Source organism: Panthera uncia, chromosome E1, assembly GCF_023721935.1.
Source record: "Panthera uncia isolate 11264 chromosome E1, Puncia_PCG_1.0, whole genome shotgun sequence".
In the NCBI taxonomy this organism is placed as follows: domain Eukaryota; kingdom Metazoa; phylum Chordata; class Mammalia; order Carnivora; family Felidae; genus Panthera; species Panthera uncia.
Window position 1 is genome coordinate 53,929,190 of NC_064814.1, and position 15,945 is coordinate 53,945,134.

Sequence of the window (15,945 nt, forward strand, 5' to 3'; positions counted from 1 at the left end):
TGGGGGGCGGGCTAGAGGAGGCGCGGTCTCCTAGGTCCATGGCGGGCTTCTTACGGATACCGGGGTCCGCTATGCGGCTTCCGGGGAGCCGACTTTGGCGTGTCCTGCCCCACGGACTCGGGGTCTGGGCCCCGGCGGACGGGACCGCCGGAGCCTGGATGAGGCAGCTCTGCGCGCTGCGAGAGGAGGCGCGACGGACCTCGGAGCTCGCACGCAGCTGCCGGGGAGACCGGCCCCTCTGCACGGCGACGCCACCTCCACCGGGGTCGTCGGGTCCCGAGCCGAAGGGCCGCAGAGACCCCACGCGGCCCTCGAAGCCCGGGGTGAGTGCACAGCCGGAGCCCTCCCTCTGTCCTTCGCGTCTCCACGCCGGCCCGCGACCTCCCCATCCCACTTGGTCGCAATCTCGGAAACCACTCGGCCGGGCCTGGAAGGGTCCTCGGCTCAGCCTTACGCGGTTACAGACTCTCATCCCGCGACCCCCTCGGTGTGCGGGAGGTCCCAGCGCGGAAGAGAGAACCGACGCCTCCCCGCGGTTGGATTCTCGGGTTTGGATTGTAGTGCGCTCTTGTGCCCCCTGCCCCCAAAATGAGTTCGGGGTGTTCTTGAAGGTCTCAACCTTGAACTGACCAGGAGTGAGGAATCCAAGCATGTTAATTCCTGTCACTTGAACGCCGCTTTAGATGTTCGATGTGTACGTTGAAATTGAGCAAAATGTGGGTCGTAGTTGCGTGCTGGGTATGCCCTCTTTGATTTCGCTCAGGTTCTAGTTCTGATCTGGAAAAACCTGAGAGCCGCTCCCCACTAGTGATGGTTAAGAGAAGTGGGTTTTAGAAGCTGGGGGGAGAAGGGTAATGAATTAGACCAAGGTAGTGGACATCTTACTTACCTTGGGACCTGAAAAAGAGTACAAAGAATTAACTTGATGCAATTTGCAAGAAACTCCATTTTTAGATCTCTTCTACTTTGACTTTGTTACTTCTGGAAGCCAGAGTTAGAGTGACCTCCCAAATTGTTATTTGGTTTATTTATATTTTCCATATCAGCACAAATACATAATTAACTGGATTTGAAATCAGCCACTATGGTCAGGGTCACACGTGTTAACAGTCCTGGTACTTGAGCTTCAGGTCCTCTTTCACATGAAAGGAAATGGACTTAGGGAATTTCTTCTTGAAAAGGAATGCCTCTGTAATTGTGTTGGGAGCCCGGATGGAATTGCATCCACAGATACTGTCAAGTATTTTTTTTTTCAGTTTTTTTTTTTTTTTTAATTTTTTTTCCCAACGTTTTTTATTTATTTTTGGGACAGAGAGAGACAGAGCATGAACGGGGGAGGGGCAGAGAGAGAGGGAGACACAGAATCGGAAACAGGCTCCAGGCTCCGAGCCATCATATTTTTTTAACATTTATTCATTTTTGAGAGACAGAGCTTGCATGGGGGAGGAGCAGAGAGAGAGAGAGAGGGAGACACAGAATCCGAAGCAGGCTCCAGGCCCCGAGCTGTCAGCACAGAGCCCGATGCGGGGCTGGCTCGAACTCACAAACGGTGAGATCGTGACCTGAGCCAAAGTCAGACACTTAACTGACTGAGCCACCCAGGCGCCCCAGTATTTTCTCATCCCAGAGCAACACGAAACATTCTACATGTTGAAGAAGATCAAGATGTGTGTTTATGTATGTTAAAAACTACCATAGTAATAAATGTAGGACGATTGCATGTTTGCATCTGACTAGTATTTTTGTTTGTAAAATCTCTGCCCCAGTAGCCTGTTTCCTGGAAGTCTTTAGCATTCACATTTGCTATTGGTGGAGCCTTATTGGCTGGAATGAAGTACTTCAAGAAAGAAAAGACAGAGAGTAAGTAGATATCCTCTGCTCAGCTCTGAATAAAACCTTTCTTTCTTTTTTTTTTTTTTTAGCATCTTTTATTTTGTTCTTAAACTTTTTATCTTGCAATAAAAGTTTTTAGTGTTTTTTTATTTTTGAGAGAGAGTGTGTGAGCAGGGGAGGGGCAGAGAGAGAGGGAGACGCAGAATCCGAAGCAGGCTCCAGGTTCCGAGCTGTCAGCACAGAGCCCAACGCGGAGCTCGAACTCACAGACTTCGAGATCATGACCTGAGCTGAAGTCAGATGCTTAACCGACTGAGCCACCCAGGCACTCCTATCTTGAAATAATCTTAGATGAACAGAATGGTTATAAAGATGACACAAGAGAGTTACTATGTACCTTTCACCTAGCTTTCCCTATTGTTAACAAATTATATAACCATGGGTCATTTATCAAAACTAAGAAATTAAGATTGGTTCAGTACTGTTCACTGAATTCCAAACTGGATTTGGAATTCACCTGGTTTCTCATTGTGTTTTCATCTGTATTCAGATGCCACTGTGTAACAATATGAAGACTTAATTGTGAACAGATGGGAGCGTGGGTGGTATGATGCCCAGAGGGTTCCCAAGGATGACTTAGATGCATTCCAGCCATCGAGGTGCTTGTGACAGGGAAGCAGACACAGAAGGATTTCACTAGAAGAGGTTCTCCCCAGCCTCTGAAGGGCCAGCCCCTCCTGCAGACCACCAAGTATCAGCAGAGGGAAGGGCCACAGGCTGACCTTGGATGATGGAGGGAAATAGGGAGAATCTGGTCAGGGAGTGCCAGGAACTGCTCTGGCTTAGCACTTGAAATGTCCAGAAATTGGCTACGAGAACTTTATATTTTAGTCACTACTCCAGGCTTTTAAGATTTGGTTAAAAAGTTTCTAGTCAAACTTTAAAATACAACATGGGGCGCATGGGTGGCTCAGTCCGTTAAGCGGCCGACTTCGGCTCGGGTCATGATCTCGCGGTCCGTGAGTTTGAACCCCGCGTCGGGCTCTGTGCTGACAGCTCAGAGCCTGGAGCCTGTTTCAGATTCTGTGTCTCCCTGTCTCTCTCAGACCCTCCCCCATTCACGCTCTGTCTCAAAAATAAATAAACGTTAAAAAAAATAATAAAAAAATAAAATATCACTTAAATCTGTTCTGGTTCTTCAGAGTCTGTTTTGAAGCCGTGATACAAAGGATATGTTTAGATCTGGGAGAATTCATAGGCTTCTAGAATCTTAGCAGTAGAAGGCCCATATTGATATACAGACCTGTTTGTTTTGTGTAACAACCAGTATTTTATTGATGGGATTTTCATATTCTAGTAAGAAATTAAGCTCCTTTAGTTTCACAAAGAAACAAAACAAGCCAGGAAAAGTAGTGGCAGAGACCATTCTAGAATAAGCAAGCTTTTGACTTTAGTTTGGAATTTCACCTGCGATAATATTTGTTTTATTAAAAACCCTATTGTGAAACGATATTTAAAGTATCTCCAGAGGCACATGGGTGGCTCAGTCGGTTAAGTGTCTGGGTTTCGGCTCAAGTCGTGATCTCGCAGTTTGTGAGTTCGAGCCCCGTGTTGGGCTGTGCGCTGACAGTGTGGAGCCTGCTTGGGTTTCTCTCTCTCTCTCTCTCTCTCTCTCCCTCTCCCTCTCCCTCTCCCTCTCCCTCTCCCTCTCCCTCTCCCTCTCCCTCTCTCTCCCTGTGTCTCTCTCTCTCCCTTTCTCTCTCTGTGCCTCTCCCCTGCTCTCTCTTTCTCTCAATAAATAAATAAACTTTAAAAAATTCAAGTATTTCTAAACCATTTGAGAGTGTTTGCTGACATGCATCATCATCTGTACTCCATTGTGTACTTTTTTACAGACGGGCAGGTACGTTCTCCAATTTAATCATGATACAGCCACCAAAATCGGAAAATGAACATTGACATGTTCACTACCATCCAGTCTTCTGGCCTCATTCAAGTTTTGCAACTTGGCCTTCTTGGTAGCAGGAGTTCAGCTCAGAACCAGGCCTTGTACCTACTTGTCTCTTTAGGCTCCTTCAGTCTGTAGCAGTTTCTCCATCTTTACGAGACTTGGATGACCTTGAAAACTGTGACGATTACAGGCCAGTAGTGTCCCTTAGTTTGGGTTTGTCTGGTTTCCTCGTGATCAGATTCGGGTCACGTTCCTTCAGCAGGAATGTCACAGAACTCGTGCTCCGTTCTCGTTGCGTCTAGTCTGGTGGCACAGGGCCTCCTTTGGTCCCGTTACTGATAGTGCTCAGGTTGAGGGTGTGTCTGTCAGGCTTCTGTCCCGAAAATGTAATTAGTATATATTTCGTGGTGTGCATTTACACACTTAAATGTTCATCCCAGTCCGCATCAAAGTCTCCGTTTATTTATATCCGTCTGGACTCGTGCTCTCCTACGTATTTAATGAATCGTAACCCATATTCTCTTTATTTTGATGCTCCACTGTCCCCTGTTGGTCCCTGGCAGTCTGAGCAGCTCTTGTTCCTTGGGACACGTCTCCAGTGTTCTTTGAGTTCTTCCTTCGGTGTGACGTGACAGGATGTTCCAGGCTCGTCTTGTACTTCTCTGCCATGGCCCTGACACCCGCCATGTCTCCAAAAAGCCCTGTTCGCTTTTAGTGGAGGATGATACTTAGAACCCAGGGCTCGTTGCTGCTGGGTTGTGTCCACTGCAGGGTCCTCTCAGTGGACAGATGTGGTTACATCTACGTTTGCTTTTGTGTGAACGCATCTTGCAGCCACAAGTTGACCCTGGCACCTCCAGTTTCTGCACAGTACTACAGACTGCATTTGCGTTTTTTCTCCCCATCTTTCTACCTATTGCCATGTATAACGCTTATCTTTAATTTACTTACTTGTTACTAATCCCCTGTATAGAACTGAGGTCCCATCGCTGCTGTCCCCACCCCATTCAGATGCCCTTGGGACACTCAGGGTAAGACTCCTGGTGCCAGGCCACCCCCCCTGCCCCACTTGGGCTCAGACAGTCCACTCTGGGCCCCTGTGGCCCCTCCCCCACCACAGCCACACCTGATGACAGGACTGAACTATTCCAAAAGAGGAAGAAATACCTTTACCACTTTCTTAGAGTCCTCTCTACATACCATTCCATTCAATTTGGTTTTGTTGCATTGTCATAGGATTGTTTTTCTTGAAATATTTTTTAAGTTTCTAGAAAACAGACTGTTTAGCACATTTTGTGCCCCCACAGTCATTAGTACAGTACTGACCGTACATCAGGCATTTCAGTACCTGTGGTTAGATTGACTTGTTTAACGTGAGTGTTTGTATCTCTTTAAGAGCTAGAGAAGGAGCGGCAGCGGAGCTTGGGAAAGCCTCTCCTCGGGGGCCCGTTTTCCCTCACGACTCATACTGGAGAGCCCGTCACTGACCAAGACTACCTGGGTCAGTGGGTCCTGATTTATTTTGGTTTCACTCATTGCCCTGATATCTGTCCAGAAGAACTAGAAAAAATGATTCAAGTCGTGGATGAGATAGGTAAGCCACCGCTAACTGTAAAAACTACTTTTCCGTAGTTTCACGTCCTCGGATTTCCGTTGGGCAAGGTGTTGTAATTATTTGCTTTCTGAGAATATAAAATTTCAGCATCAGGCTCATTTGCTGCTTTGATCCCCACGACCATATTCTCTACCAGAGGGAGCTTGTTCTGATGCCAAATGTTAAATTGCTTAAAAATGTGAGTGAGGTCTGGTCTCCTTCAGCGCTGCTTAATGTCCCTTGATTGTAGACATCCATCACTGACACTGTCGTCGTCCCCGTGACGGACCAGCAAGACGGCGGCGTGGTCTGTGATGTGCCGTCAGCCGCACTGGTTAGGCCCAGACAGGAGGCAGGCCTCCATCCTTAAACTGGATTGTTTCCGGGGATTCAGTCCTCACTAATAGTTCACCTTGCCCTTGAGCTGTGGTGGGGGGAGAACCGCAAACATCGCATTGGATCAGAACACGAGATGCCCACGTGACGGGACCCCGGTAACGCGTGTGCACCGGTGAAGGTGTTCAGTAGGATTCTTATCTGATCCCACCGCAGATACTCTGGGGACCTGCTCGCAGGCCGTCCCATCCCTTCCCCATCCTCTCCTCCACGCTTAGGTGTCCCTGTGTTTCCCTAACCCTCGCTGTAGCACTTCCCGCTCTCTCTGCTGTAACTGCCAGCGTTCATCTTTTCCCCCGGAGCGTGAGTACTGACCAGTGGGAATATTCTTTCAGATGGAATTCCAACTCTGCCAAATTTAACTCCGCTTTTCATCACTATCGACCCAGAGAGGGACACCAAAGAAGCCATCGCCAAGTATGTGAAAGGTAGGTCCTATTAATAATGCTTTACATTTGTGCAGCTCTTAGAGTTCTTGAAAGATGGATTCATTCGACCTTACGTGCCTCGTGGACACGGGAGGACAGATGGTGTCGTCGTCAGGTTTACAGGTGAATAAAAAAGGTGAGGCTCAGTTGTGACCGTGAATAAGCAAATAAGAAACAAGTTTCTCAATTCCTGATGCACAGCTGTCTGTATTTTGTCACAGGAAGGACCGGACTTGGCCTCAGATATCAACTAAGTTAACAGAATCTTGAGTTGAGAGGCAGAACACATTGCTTCTCCTTCTGCCTCTGTACCTCATTCTCTCTGTAATAGGACAGATGTACATCCTGGGAGTATGGACATTGGGAGATAACGACATTATTATTTTTTTTTTTTAAGTTTGCTTATTTTTAGAGAGTGAGCGAGCAGGGGAGAGGCAGAGAGAGGGAGACGGAGAATCCAAAGCAGGCTCCAAGCTGTCAGCACAGGGCCCGACACGGGGCTCAAACTCACGAACTGTGAGATCATGACCTGAGCCAAAGTTGGACGCTTAACTGACTGAGCCACCCAGGTGCCCCAAGATTAGCGACATTATGAGATGTGAGCACAGTGTGAACTCCTACCGTATACTTTATAAATCCAGAACATTTAGTATGAGAAGCACATTTATAACTGTTCGTAGAAGAATCTCAGTTGAAACATCACATGCAGGTTAAAACCTAAGAGAAAGCAATTCTCAAGACCAAGTGCTGGTAGAATTAAGGATGAACGCCTACGTTCTTAGGAGCTTGGGCAAGTTGCGTAATCTCTTAGGATCCAAGTTTCTTCAGCTGAAAACATGACGGGAATAAGAATCTGTTTTGTTGTTATAGGAGTGACAGGAACATGGGCACTCAAAAGTCAGGAATTGGAATTTTAAGTCTCATTATGGTGAAATTGATTTAGGCCAGAGGAGCTCATGAGTACTTCTACACTTAATTTTGTTATATGACCCATTGCAATGTGTATCATCTAAAGCTTTGAGGTTTTTTTAAAAGTGTGTTTTGTGAAGGACCTGCTGTATCTTGTCATTTAACATATTTATTGAGATATAATTGACGTATGATAACATGTACATATTCAAAGTGCACAGTTCTCTTTTGTCATGTCTGGACTTGTGACACCATCACCACCACCAAAAAATGAATATACCTGTCACCCCTTGTGCCCTTGCCCCCGTCCCATCCCCAGATCTGCTGTCTGTCAACATAGATTAGTTTCCATTTCCTAGAAGTCTGTGTCCACAGAATTATTTAGTGTACTCTTTTGTTTTTAGTGGCTTCTTTCCGCATAATTATTTTGAGACCCGTCCATGATTTAGCATGTTATCAGTTGACTGTTTTTTATCTTCTGAGTAATATTCCAATGATGGACACTGGAGTCACTTTCAGTTTGGAGCTATTTACAGAGAGAGACAGCTGCCAAGACCATTCATGTACAAGCCTCTGTACAGACACATACTTTTCATTTCCCTGGTAAACGCCTGACTGCTGGATCGTGTGGTGGGTGTGTGTTCATCTTTTTAAGAAACTGATAGTATTCCAAAGTGGTTGTACGTTTTCACATTCCCAGCAGCCGTGCATGAGAGCTCTGGCTCCTGCCCGTGCTCCCCACACTTGGTGTGGTTTGAAGAGCACTTTATTGGTTTAGAGACAATTAGAGACCCTTCTTTTAGTTTCATGTGTAAGAAATCTTTGTCCAGCCCGAGGTTACAAAGGCTTATGTTTTCTTAAAGTTTTAGAGCTTTTATTAGATATTCAAGGTGAATTTGTGTTCACTGTTTGCAGGTTAGGCAGAAATTTGAACAATGGCATAGTTTATTCCAAAAGCAGTGAAAAGCAGGTATAACTCATGGGGTGATAAACGATCTCTGATGGAAGTGTGTGTTACGTTGGCGGCTATTTTCTTTTTAACCATAAATTAACCAAATCCTAAATATCTCCCGATAAGTAGGCATCTGAGTTCCTGTAACTGAAATGCAAAACCCTTAGGGTAATATTCTCCACCAGCACATACATGCAGAGATGGTCATCTTGACCAGTTGCACTGGATGGGGTGGGCGGATTTGAAAATATTTAAGTTTGGGGCACTTGGGTGGTGCAGTGGGTTAAGCGTCTGACTCTTAATCTCGGCTCAGGTCATGATCCCACAGTGCATGAGTTTGGGCCCCGCATCCGGCTCTGCACTGATGGTGCGGAGCCTGCTTGGGATTCTGTCTCTCCTTCTCTCTGCCCCTCCCCTGCTTGTGTGCTCACTCACTTGCTCTCAAAATTAATAAAGAAACTTAATAAATTTTTTTACATATTTAAATTCATATTTAGAAAATTATTGCAATTTCAGCAATATTTTTTAAAAGTTTTGGATATACAACTAATTCAGACTTCATTTACCTTTCTGTTTACTCAGAGCGGAAAAGAAAAACAAGCCATCGTGCTTTTTCAGTAGCTGAACAGATTTTCAATTTAGGTTGGATTAGTCCGAAAAATGAAAACAGGCTTTTTTCCTCTCTGCCTTTGGAAGAAGGCACTGCTGCTCAGTGTTGTACTTCCATCCCCGTGGTGGTTTGGTGACTTCACCAGCTCACTTCCATAAATCCCAAAAACCAAACAGTAAATACATGCCGGGAGGTTATTTGCTGGAAGAGGAGGCACAGCCCTGGACCAGAGTCGAGTGAATTGTGAAGCAAAAAGCAAGCCTCTTTTTCAGGATACAACAAAACACTGTAATGCTTAATTCGTGGTAGTATCTTTAAGCTTGAGCATGTCTCAGAACCGTATCTGAGTATTTAAAAACAACTAAATTAATAAGAAACGTGATTTAAATGATTAGAACATATTCCCTCCAGATCATTACAAGAGGACTTTGAAAGGATTTCACTTCCATATGATAAGGAACCAGCTTTGGGTTTCAGTGATTTTTTTTCCTCTTTTCAGTTTCATTGATTTCTGCTCCAGCTCTTTTCTTCTCACTTTGGATTTAATTTGCTCTTCTTTTCCTAGCTTCCTAGGGGGATGTTTAGATTCCCGATTTTAGGTCCTCTCCACTGTATAAATTCAGTGCCACAAATATCCCTCGAAGGACTGCATTGGCTGCATCCCACACATTTCGATAAGTTGTGTCTTCATTTTCACTTAGTTCAAAATACTTTTAAATATCTCTTGAGATTTCTTCTTTGACCCGTGTGTTATTCAGAAGTATGTTTCGTCCCTGTGTGTCCTGGGATTTTCCAGCGATCTTTCTGTTACAGACTTTGAGTTCAACTCCACTGTGATCTGAGAGCACACGTATGGTTTCTGTCCTTTTAAATGTGTTAGGGTGTGTTTGATGGCTCAGAATGTGGCCTGTCTTGGTGAACGTGACTTCTTCATTACAAGGGAGAGTTTGCATTTGTTCTGTGTGCGTGTCTGTTCCCGTGAGTCACGAGGTGGGGACCGGGACACATGGGAAGAAAGCAGCAGCAGAGACTCTGAAGGCAGGGGATGGGGGGTGCTTTCACTCGCTTCTTATTTTTCACTGTGTTTCTCTCTTTTTTTTTTTTAATTTAGAATTTTCTCCCAAACTGGTTGGCTTGACTGGCACCAAAGAAGAGATCGACCGAGTGGCCAGAGCGTACAGGGTGTATTACAGTCCTGGCCCCAGGGACGAGGACGAGGACTACATCGTAAGTAGACGCTCGAGTGCCGCCCACAGGCCGGTGCTCAGACCGCACGCTTGTGCCGGTCTGACAGTGGGCTGTAGAAATGAGAGAAAAGCTGAGATCATCACAAATTCCTCAGGAATTAGGGAAATTTGAAAGGATAATAGAAGTATAATTTTTTTAAGGATGCTGATTTAATGTATATTCAGTGTCCTTATAATTGAATTGCCCATTTTCCTTTTTAGTGGCCCAGAAAATTATGGGAAAATATATGATGAGTGGTATTTTAGATTCAGTAGAACATGGTACTTGGATACCATGTTGGAAATAAAGAGAACCCATCATTTGGGGACAAAGCTTTATTTAAATTTAAAAATATAAGAGCCCTGGGGCACCTGGGTGGCTCAGTCGGTTAAGCATCCGACTTCGGCTCAGGTCACGATCTCACAGTTCGTGGGTTCAAGCCCCACGTCGGGCTCTGTGCTGACAGCTCAGAGCCTGGAGCCTGCTTCAGATTCTGTGTCTCCCTCTCTCTCTCTGCTCCTCCCCCACTCATGCTCTGTCTCTCTCTCTTTCAAAAATAAATAAACATTAAAAAATATATATATAGGAGCCCTGGGTGGCTCATTTGGTTGAGCGTCTGACTCTTCATTTCGGCTCGGGTCATGATCCCGGGGTTGTGGGATCGAGCCCAGCGTCAGGCTCCGTGCTGAGCGTGGAGCCTGCTTAAGATTCTCTCTGCCCCTGTCTCCAACTCGCACTCTCTCCCTCTCCAAAAAAATAATAATAATAAAATAATAAAAACCCATTGTCTAGGTTCTCGATGTCCCCAGGAAAAGGTGTAAGGAGCAGTGTTAGGCCATGGAGAACTGCGTTTTTGGAATGAGCAAGAGTTCTGAAAATCAAGAGAAAAGACTGAAAGCTATAAGAAGATAGACTTTCCATCAGGTTTATTTTTATATGAATTATATATTTCAATTATATTCAATTCAAATATGAATTATATGCACAATTACGTGTTTACTATTTGCTTTCTGATGATGGCGACCAGAAATGCGGTCATTCCTGCACAGCTCATACATTCTCCAGCACTGCCCCCGGAGCCCTAGGTGTCCACATCACCCGGTCCCTCTTCTTACCTGGGCTTTCACAGTGAAGCACCAACAAAGGGCATCAGCACCACCCCACCCACCCGGTTTTCTTCTCAAACGGGACACTTTTTCCTGTCCATTAATAGTTGGCCTTGCCGTTTAGTATTAGTTCAGTTCTTCCCCCTCAGCTGTCATGCTCTGGTTTCTCTGTAACATTGGTCGGGTGGAGTGATTAATTATAGGAGCCTGTCTCCAAAACATGGTTTGGGTCGGATGCCCAACTATACAATCAACTGCCCTTCGTGTGTTCTTTAAAATACTTTGAAATGTTGGTGTCGTCTACCTTGACTGTTTGGTCTGGGACCCAGCAAGAACACATCATTTTCATGCTGTCTGCCCTGTAACCAGCAGTGACAGCAGGTGTGTGCGAGATCATAGACATAGACACGTATTTGGCCACGGAGATTTGTTTTCAGTTATAAGATAGTCACACAGATAATCCAGAATATGAGTATTACTTTTTTAAGTTTAAAAATTAAAATGCAGATATCTAAGTCTTAATGGAGACTTCTTGGACCTTCTGGAATACATCCTAGACCCGATTTTGAGAAATACTGGTTTACTGCCCTAAGAATTTGACCTTTTGATCAGAACCAGTGAATTGTGCCTTTGAAGCTAATGGAACTGTATGTTAGCTCCACTGGAGTTAATAATAATGAAAAAGAACCAATGAGTTCTTTGCTAAATCAACCAGTAGGGGGAGGCACTCTCCAGCTTGTTAGGTTTTTCATTGGTATGACTTCTGTCCTTTGAGGTCACAGATTTTCGTCCGCAAAATGGTATGGGAAACTTCAGTCAAGATTTAAGGACCCGTAGGGAGTGAGGGAATCAGGTTTTCTTAATCTCAGGCAGCGGTAGCAAAGGGGAAGCTTCTGGCTTTTGAGTGCCCGTGGAATCTTCAGACTGATAGTACATGTGAATTGGATGTGCCAGGGACGCCTGGGGGGATTCAGTCAGTTAATCATCTGACTTCGGCTCAGGTCAAGATCTCACAGTTCATAAGTTCGAGCCCTGCGTCAGGCTGTGTGCTCAGAGCCCGGAGCCCGGAGCCCGCTTTGGATTCTGTGTCTCCTTCTCTCTCTCTGCCCCTCCCCTGCCCATGTCCTGTCTCTCAAAAATAAATAAATGTTAAAAAAAAAAAATTAAAGAAATGGGTGTGCCAACCATTTAGGGTCCACTGGAAGCTATATATATATATATTATTGATATATATATATATATATATATATATATATATACATATATATAATATTACATTCGTATGTAAGTATTAAGTAGGAAGTATTTTTGAAAAACAACATAACTGACTTTCAAACCCAAGAAAAGATGTGCAGTTCCACTCCTAATGAAAGAATGTGAATTGTATAATGCAATGCTATTTTGTACCTGTTAGATCAGCAAAGGTCAAAAGTTGGAAATGTATTATCGAAATCTAATTTGGGGAAAAAGGGAATATGCTGTTGGGAGGAAATTTGGAACCATGGGCATTTCTGTGCATAGATGATAGGAATTTAACTGAGAGACCCTCTTCGGAAGCCAAAATTGTCAGTATCTGTCAGCGTTTAAAGTGGAATACTGTTAAAAAAAAAAAAAAAAAGTGGAATACTGTTTACTTTAGAGATTCTACTTTGAGGGATTTTTCTACGCCTGTACCCTACAGTGTTGTTCGTAGGGAAGAACCAGGCAACCATTTTTTAAAAGCTACCCTGTACTTACTGGCGGAGAACGGTGTCCAACACCTTGTTAAATGAGAAAGCGCCTACAGGACGTTGTTGCTTCTGTATAGAAAGAAGTAGGCAGGTATGTACACTCGCTAACAGATGTGGACAGTTTTCTCTGGAAGAATCCAGAAGGATCTGGTGGCAGTGGTTCCCTTGGAGGAGAACGGAAGGGACTCCTGGAAGTGTGGAAGGAGTGGCAGGCTTCCCCTGTAGAAGTTTACTGTATATTCTTTTCGATTTTTATGCGCATATATTTACTTTGCAAAACATAAAAATGCACGTGTCTGTGAAGCATACACACTGCTCCACAGAACGCTGGCAGAGATCGTGCAGCAAGGTGGCAGCAGAAGCGGACTGTGAAATCGGGCAGGCCTGGGTTCTCAGCTTCGGTCTGGCTCTTACTGTTCTATAACTTCCTCTCCAGCCTGTTGGATTATTTCTAGAGGAGTGGGATGCCTGGCTCGGGACGAAGGTGGCATGTGACAGAGCTTGTCGGTGAACGTTGGCTTCCTGTATCTGTCCTGGGACCTACTAGAACTCTAAACTTGTGGGTTAGACACATACGACAGCTCTCGCTCTGCCCACAAGCCAGCTGGACGTTGAGACACGGCCACTGACAAGTTTGACAGATACGGGTAGAACAGTATTTTCGTTCTGTACTAGAAAGTAATTTCCAGTAAGAACACTCATAACATAAGTCCCCTGGAATTTTAGTTTTTTAAGGGAGTGAGAGAATCGTGTACAAAAAGAAACAGAAAAACAGAAGCTATAGATACAGAGGAAGGCGTAAAGCGTGAGCTGGAGACCCAGTTCTGAGTCGGTATCAGATATGCGGAGAAGCGCTGATCCCCCGTCCTGCTCCTTCAGCGAATTATTCCAGGACACGTGAAATCACCAGCTGTTTGAGCTCTTGGGGCACATTCTTTCCTTCTGTGCGCAGGCAAGTGGCTCTTTCCATTTGCTCTGTGTTTACAAATGTGTGTATATAAAAAAGCAATAACCTCACAGACCTATAATGTGTGGCGGGTGTATTTGGGGGTGTCTCCGGTTCGGTATGTGTGATCACATTTCGGTCTTTCTTTTTGTCTTGCCAAATAGCAATCAAGCCTGCAATAAATTCCAAGGACTCCTTAAGCGCCAAGCCTTCTGCTCATTTAAAGTTGGATTAAGTGGAGGCATATAAATAAAAACTGTATGACTGATCCAAGCTTAGGTTAGAGGTAGGAATGTTTTCAGAACTTTGCTCGGAAAATAGATAACTGTAAGACGACTCCTCGGAGGGGTAGCATGTATGTCTCCTGAGGACGGCCCAGGTGATCTGCCTCAGATAGGATCATTCGGCAGAGTATATGCCAGCTTCCTGGGGGAGAACAACCCTTATTTCCACGTTTCCATGTGAGTCACTAATATCAGGACTAAATAGCATTCCAGAATGTATAAATCATGCACTTACAGTAGTGGTGACTTTTCTGGGTTCTTCTGATACAGTGTGGTAGGCAGCATTTGGGAGCAATGAGGTACCCGTTTCTTCCAAAAGCAGCATCCATTTCTTGGAAGTCGATTCTCCCGAGATCGAGTGCATGTGTGTGTTATGGACAGAACCAGAAGAATCCCAAATTCTAGCTGATGTCTAAGGCAGTAGTCTGTGGAGAGTGCTGGAATGCAAACGATTTAGATATTTGTCACCGTGAATTTATGAAAATAGGCTTAGACGCATTCTGTAAACGATACATGTTACAGAGGTTATTTAATCATTAATGTGAAGTTCTCATCTGCAGCATTTAATCAGAAAAAGAAGCGACTTATTTTGGTAATCTTTTTGTCCTTTCCCTCCCCCACCTTTTTCTCTGCAGGTGGATCATACAATAATAATGTACTTGATTGGACCAGATGGCCAGTTTCTAGATTATTTTGGCCAGAACAAGAAGAATGCAGAAATAGCTGGTTCCATTGCTGCTCACATGAGGGAACATAGGAAAAAGAGCTAGCCAGAGCAGTGGCGCCGGGTGGATGTTCTCTTGCCAAAGAGGAGAAAAGCTTTGTCTCCCATAGGAGCCAACATCTATCTGTGTATATACATATGCAACCGACAGAATGGCCTTCGTACTGCAAGAACATCTGTATTGTGGACATTATGGGTGCAGTACAAATGGGTATTATGTTACCCTTGGGTTCAGCCAAAATCGATTCTTGGAACTGTAAAGATTACAACCGAATAGTCGCTTGAGACCGGAGGACCAAGTTACCGTGAAGCCGTGGGATGGACTCAGGAGAGACTCAGCAGGTGCATTTCTCCACGTCAGAGGGGCCCTCGGATCAGCACTGCTGTCTCTCCTGTGTCCTGGACCCTTGTCACCCGGGTTGTGGGGCTGAATTTCCAGGAAGAGTAATTTCCACAGTGCCCTTGCTTTCCTCTTCGAGTTCTTGGTGGTTGATAACAGTCAAATTAAAATCGGGCTCTTGGACATTCACAGTTGGGTTTTTAGACCTGAAAGCATTTAAGTATAGTCTGTGCGAACAGACACCATGGTCAAGTTTGTATTGTGCTTCCATCGGCACCTGCTGATTTTACTAACGAGGAAGTCTGTTGTTTGGGGAAGATGGGTCAGTTTCTCGGGTCCTTTTATGTGATTTTCATTTAAATATGCCGGGTTTCCAGCCAGCTACCAAATGGGCAAAGGAGGATCTTGAATCGGGACTGTGGCACAGGGTTCTCCTCTGCCTTGGCTGGGTTGCAGTGGGTGTGAAATAAAGGTGTGCTCGGTTTTGCAGCTTGGACAGTGTGACCTTTCTTGTGAAGGGTGGGTGCGTCCACGGCAGCACAGAGACCCGCAGACTCGGGTGGGCCCCTTGGGTGCTTGTTAGAGCTCAGGTTCCGGCCAGGGCTGGATTCGCAGGTTCTGGGTGGGACGCAGACCTGTACGCTCATTTTTTTTTTTTTTTTAATGTTTATTTTATTTTAGAGCGTAAGTGGGGAAGTGTAGAGAGAGAGAGACACAGAATCCAAAACAGGCTCTGCACTGTCAGCACACAGCCTGATGCGAGACTCGAACCCACGAACCACGAGATCATGACCTGAGCCGAAGTCAGACTGAGGGAGCCACCCAGGCACCCTGGACCCCTGTGTTCACAAACAACACGTAGGTGCCTCAGATGCTGGTGGCCTGGGGATCAGGCTGGAGAAACCGTTCTGTGGG

General features: G+C 45.2%; 1 protein-coding gene across 2 annotated transcripts; it reads left to right on the plus strand.

The window, feature by feature from the left end:
* On the plus strand, positions 1–15,524 carry LOC125926983 (protein SCO1 homolog, mitochondrial). Of its 2 annotated transcripts, none has more exons than XM_049636933.1 (6): positions 1–323; positions 1,770–1,860; positions 5,181–5,378; positions 6,110–6,202; positions 9,785–9,900; positions 14,602–15,524. In XM_049636933.1, exons 1-6 carry the CDS (start codon positions 39–41, stop codon positions 14,734–14,736), a joined length of 918 nt encoding a protein of 305 aa, XP_049492890.1. In that variant the 5' UTR covers positions 1–38; the 3' UTR covers positions 14,737–15,524. The 2 variants fall into 2 exon arrangements, with proteins under 2 accessions (XP_049492890.1, XP_049492891.1); XM_049636934.1 differs by having other exon boundaries at positions 5,181–5,285.
* Positions 15,525–15,945: the final 421 nt, after the last annotated feature.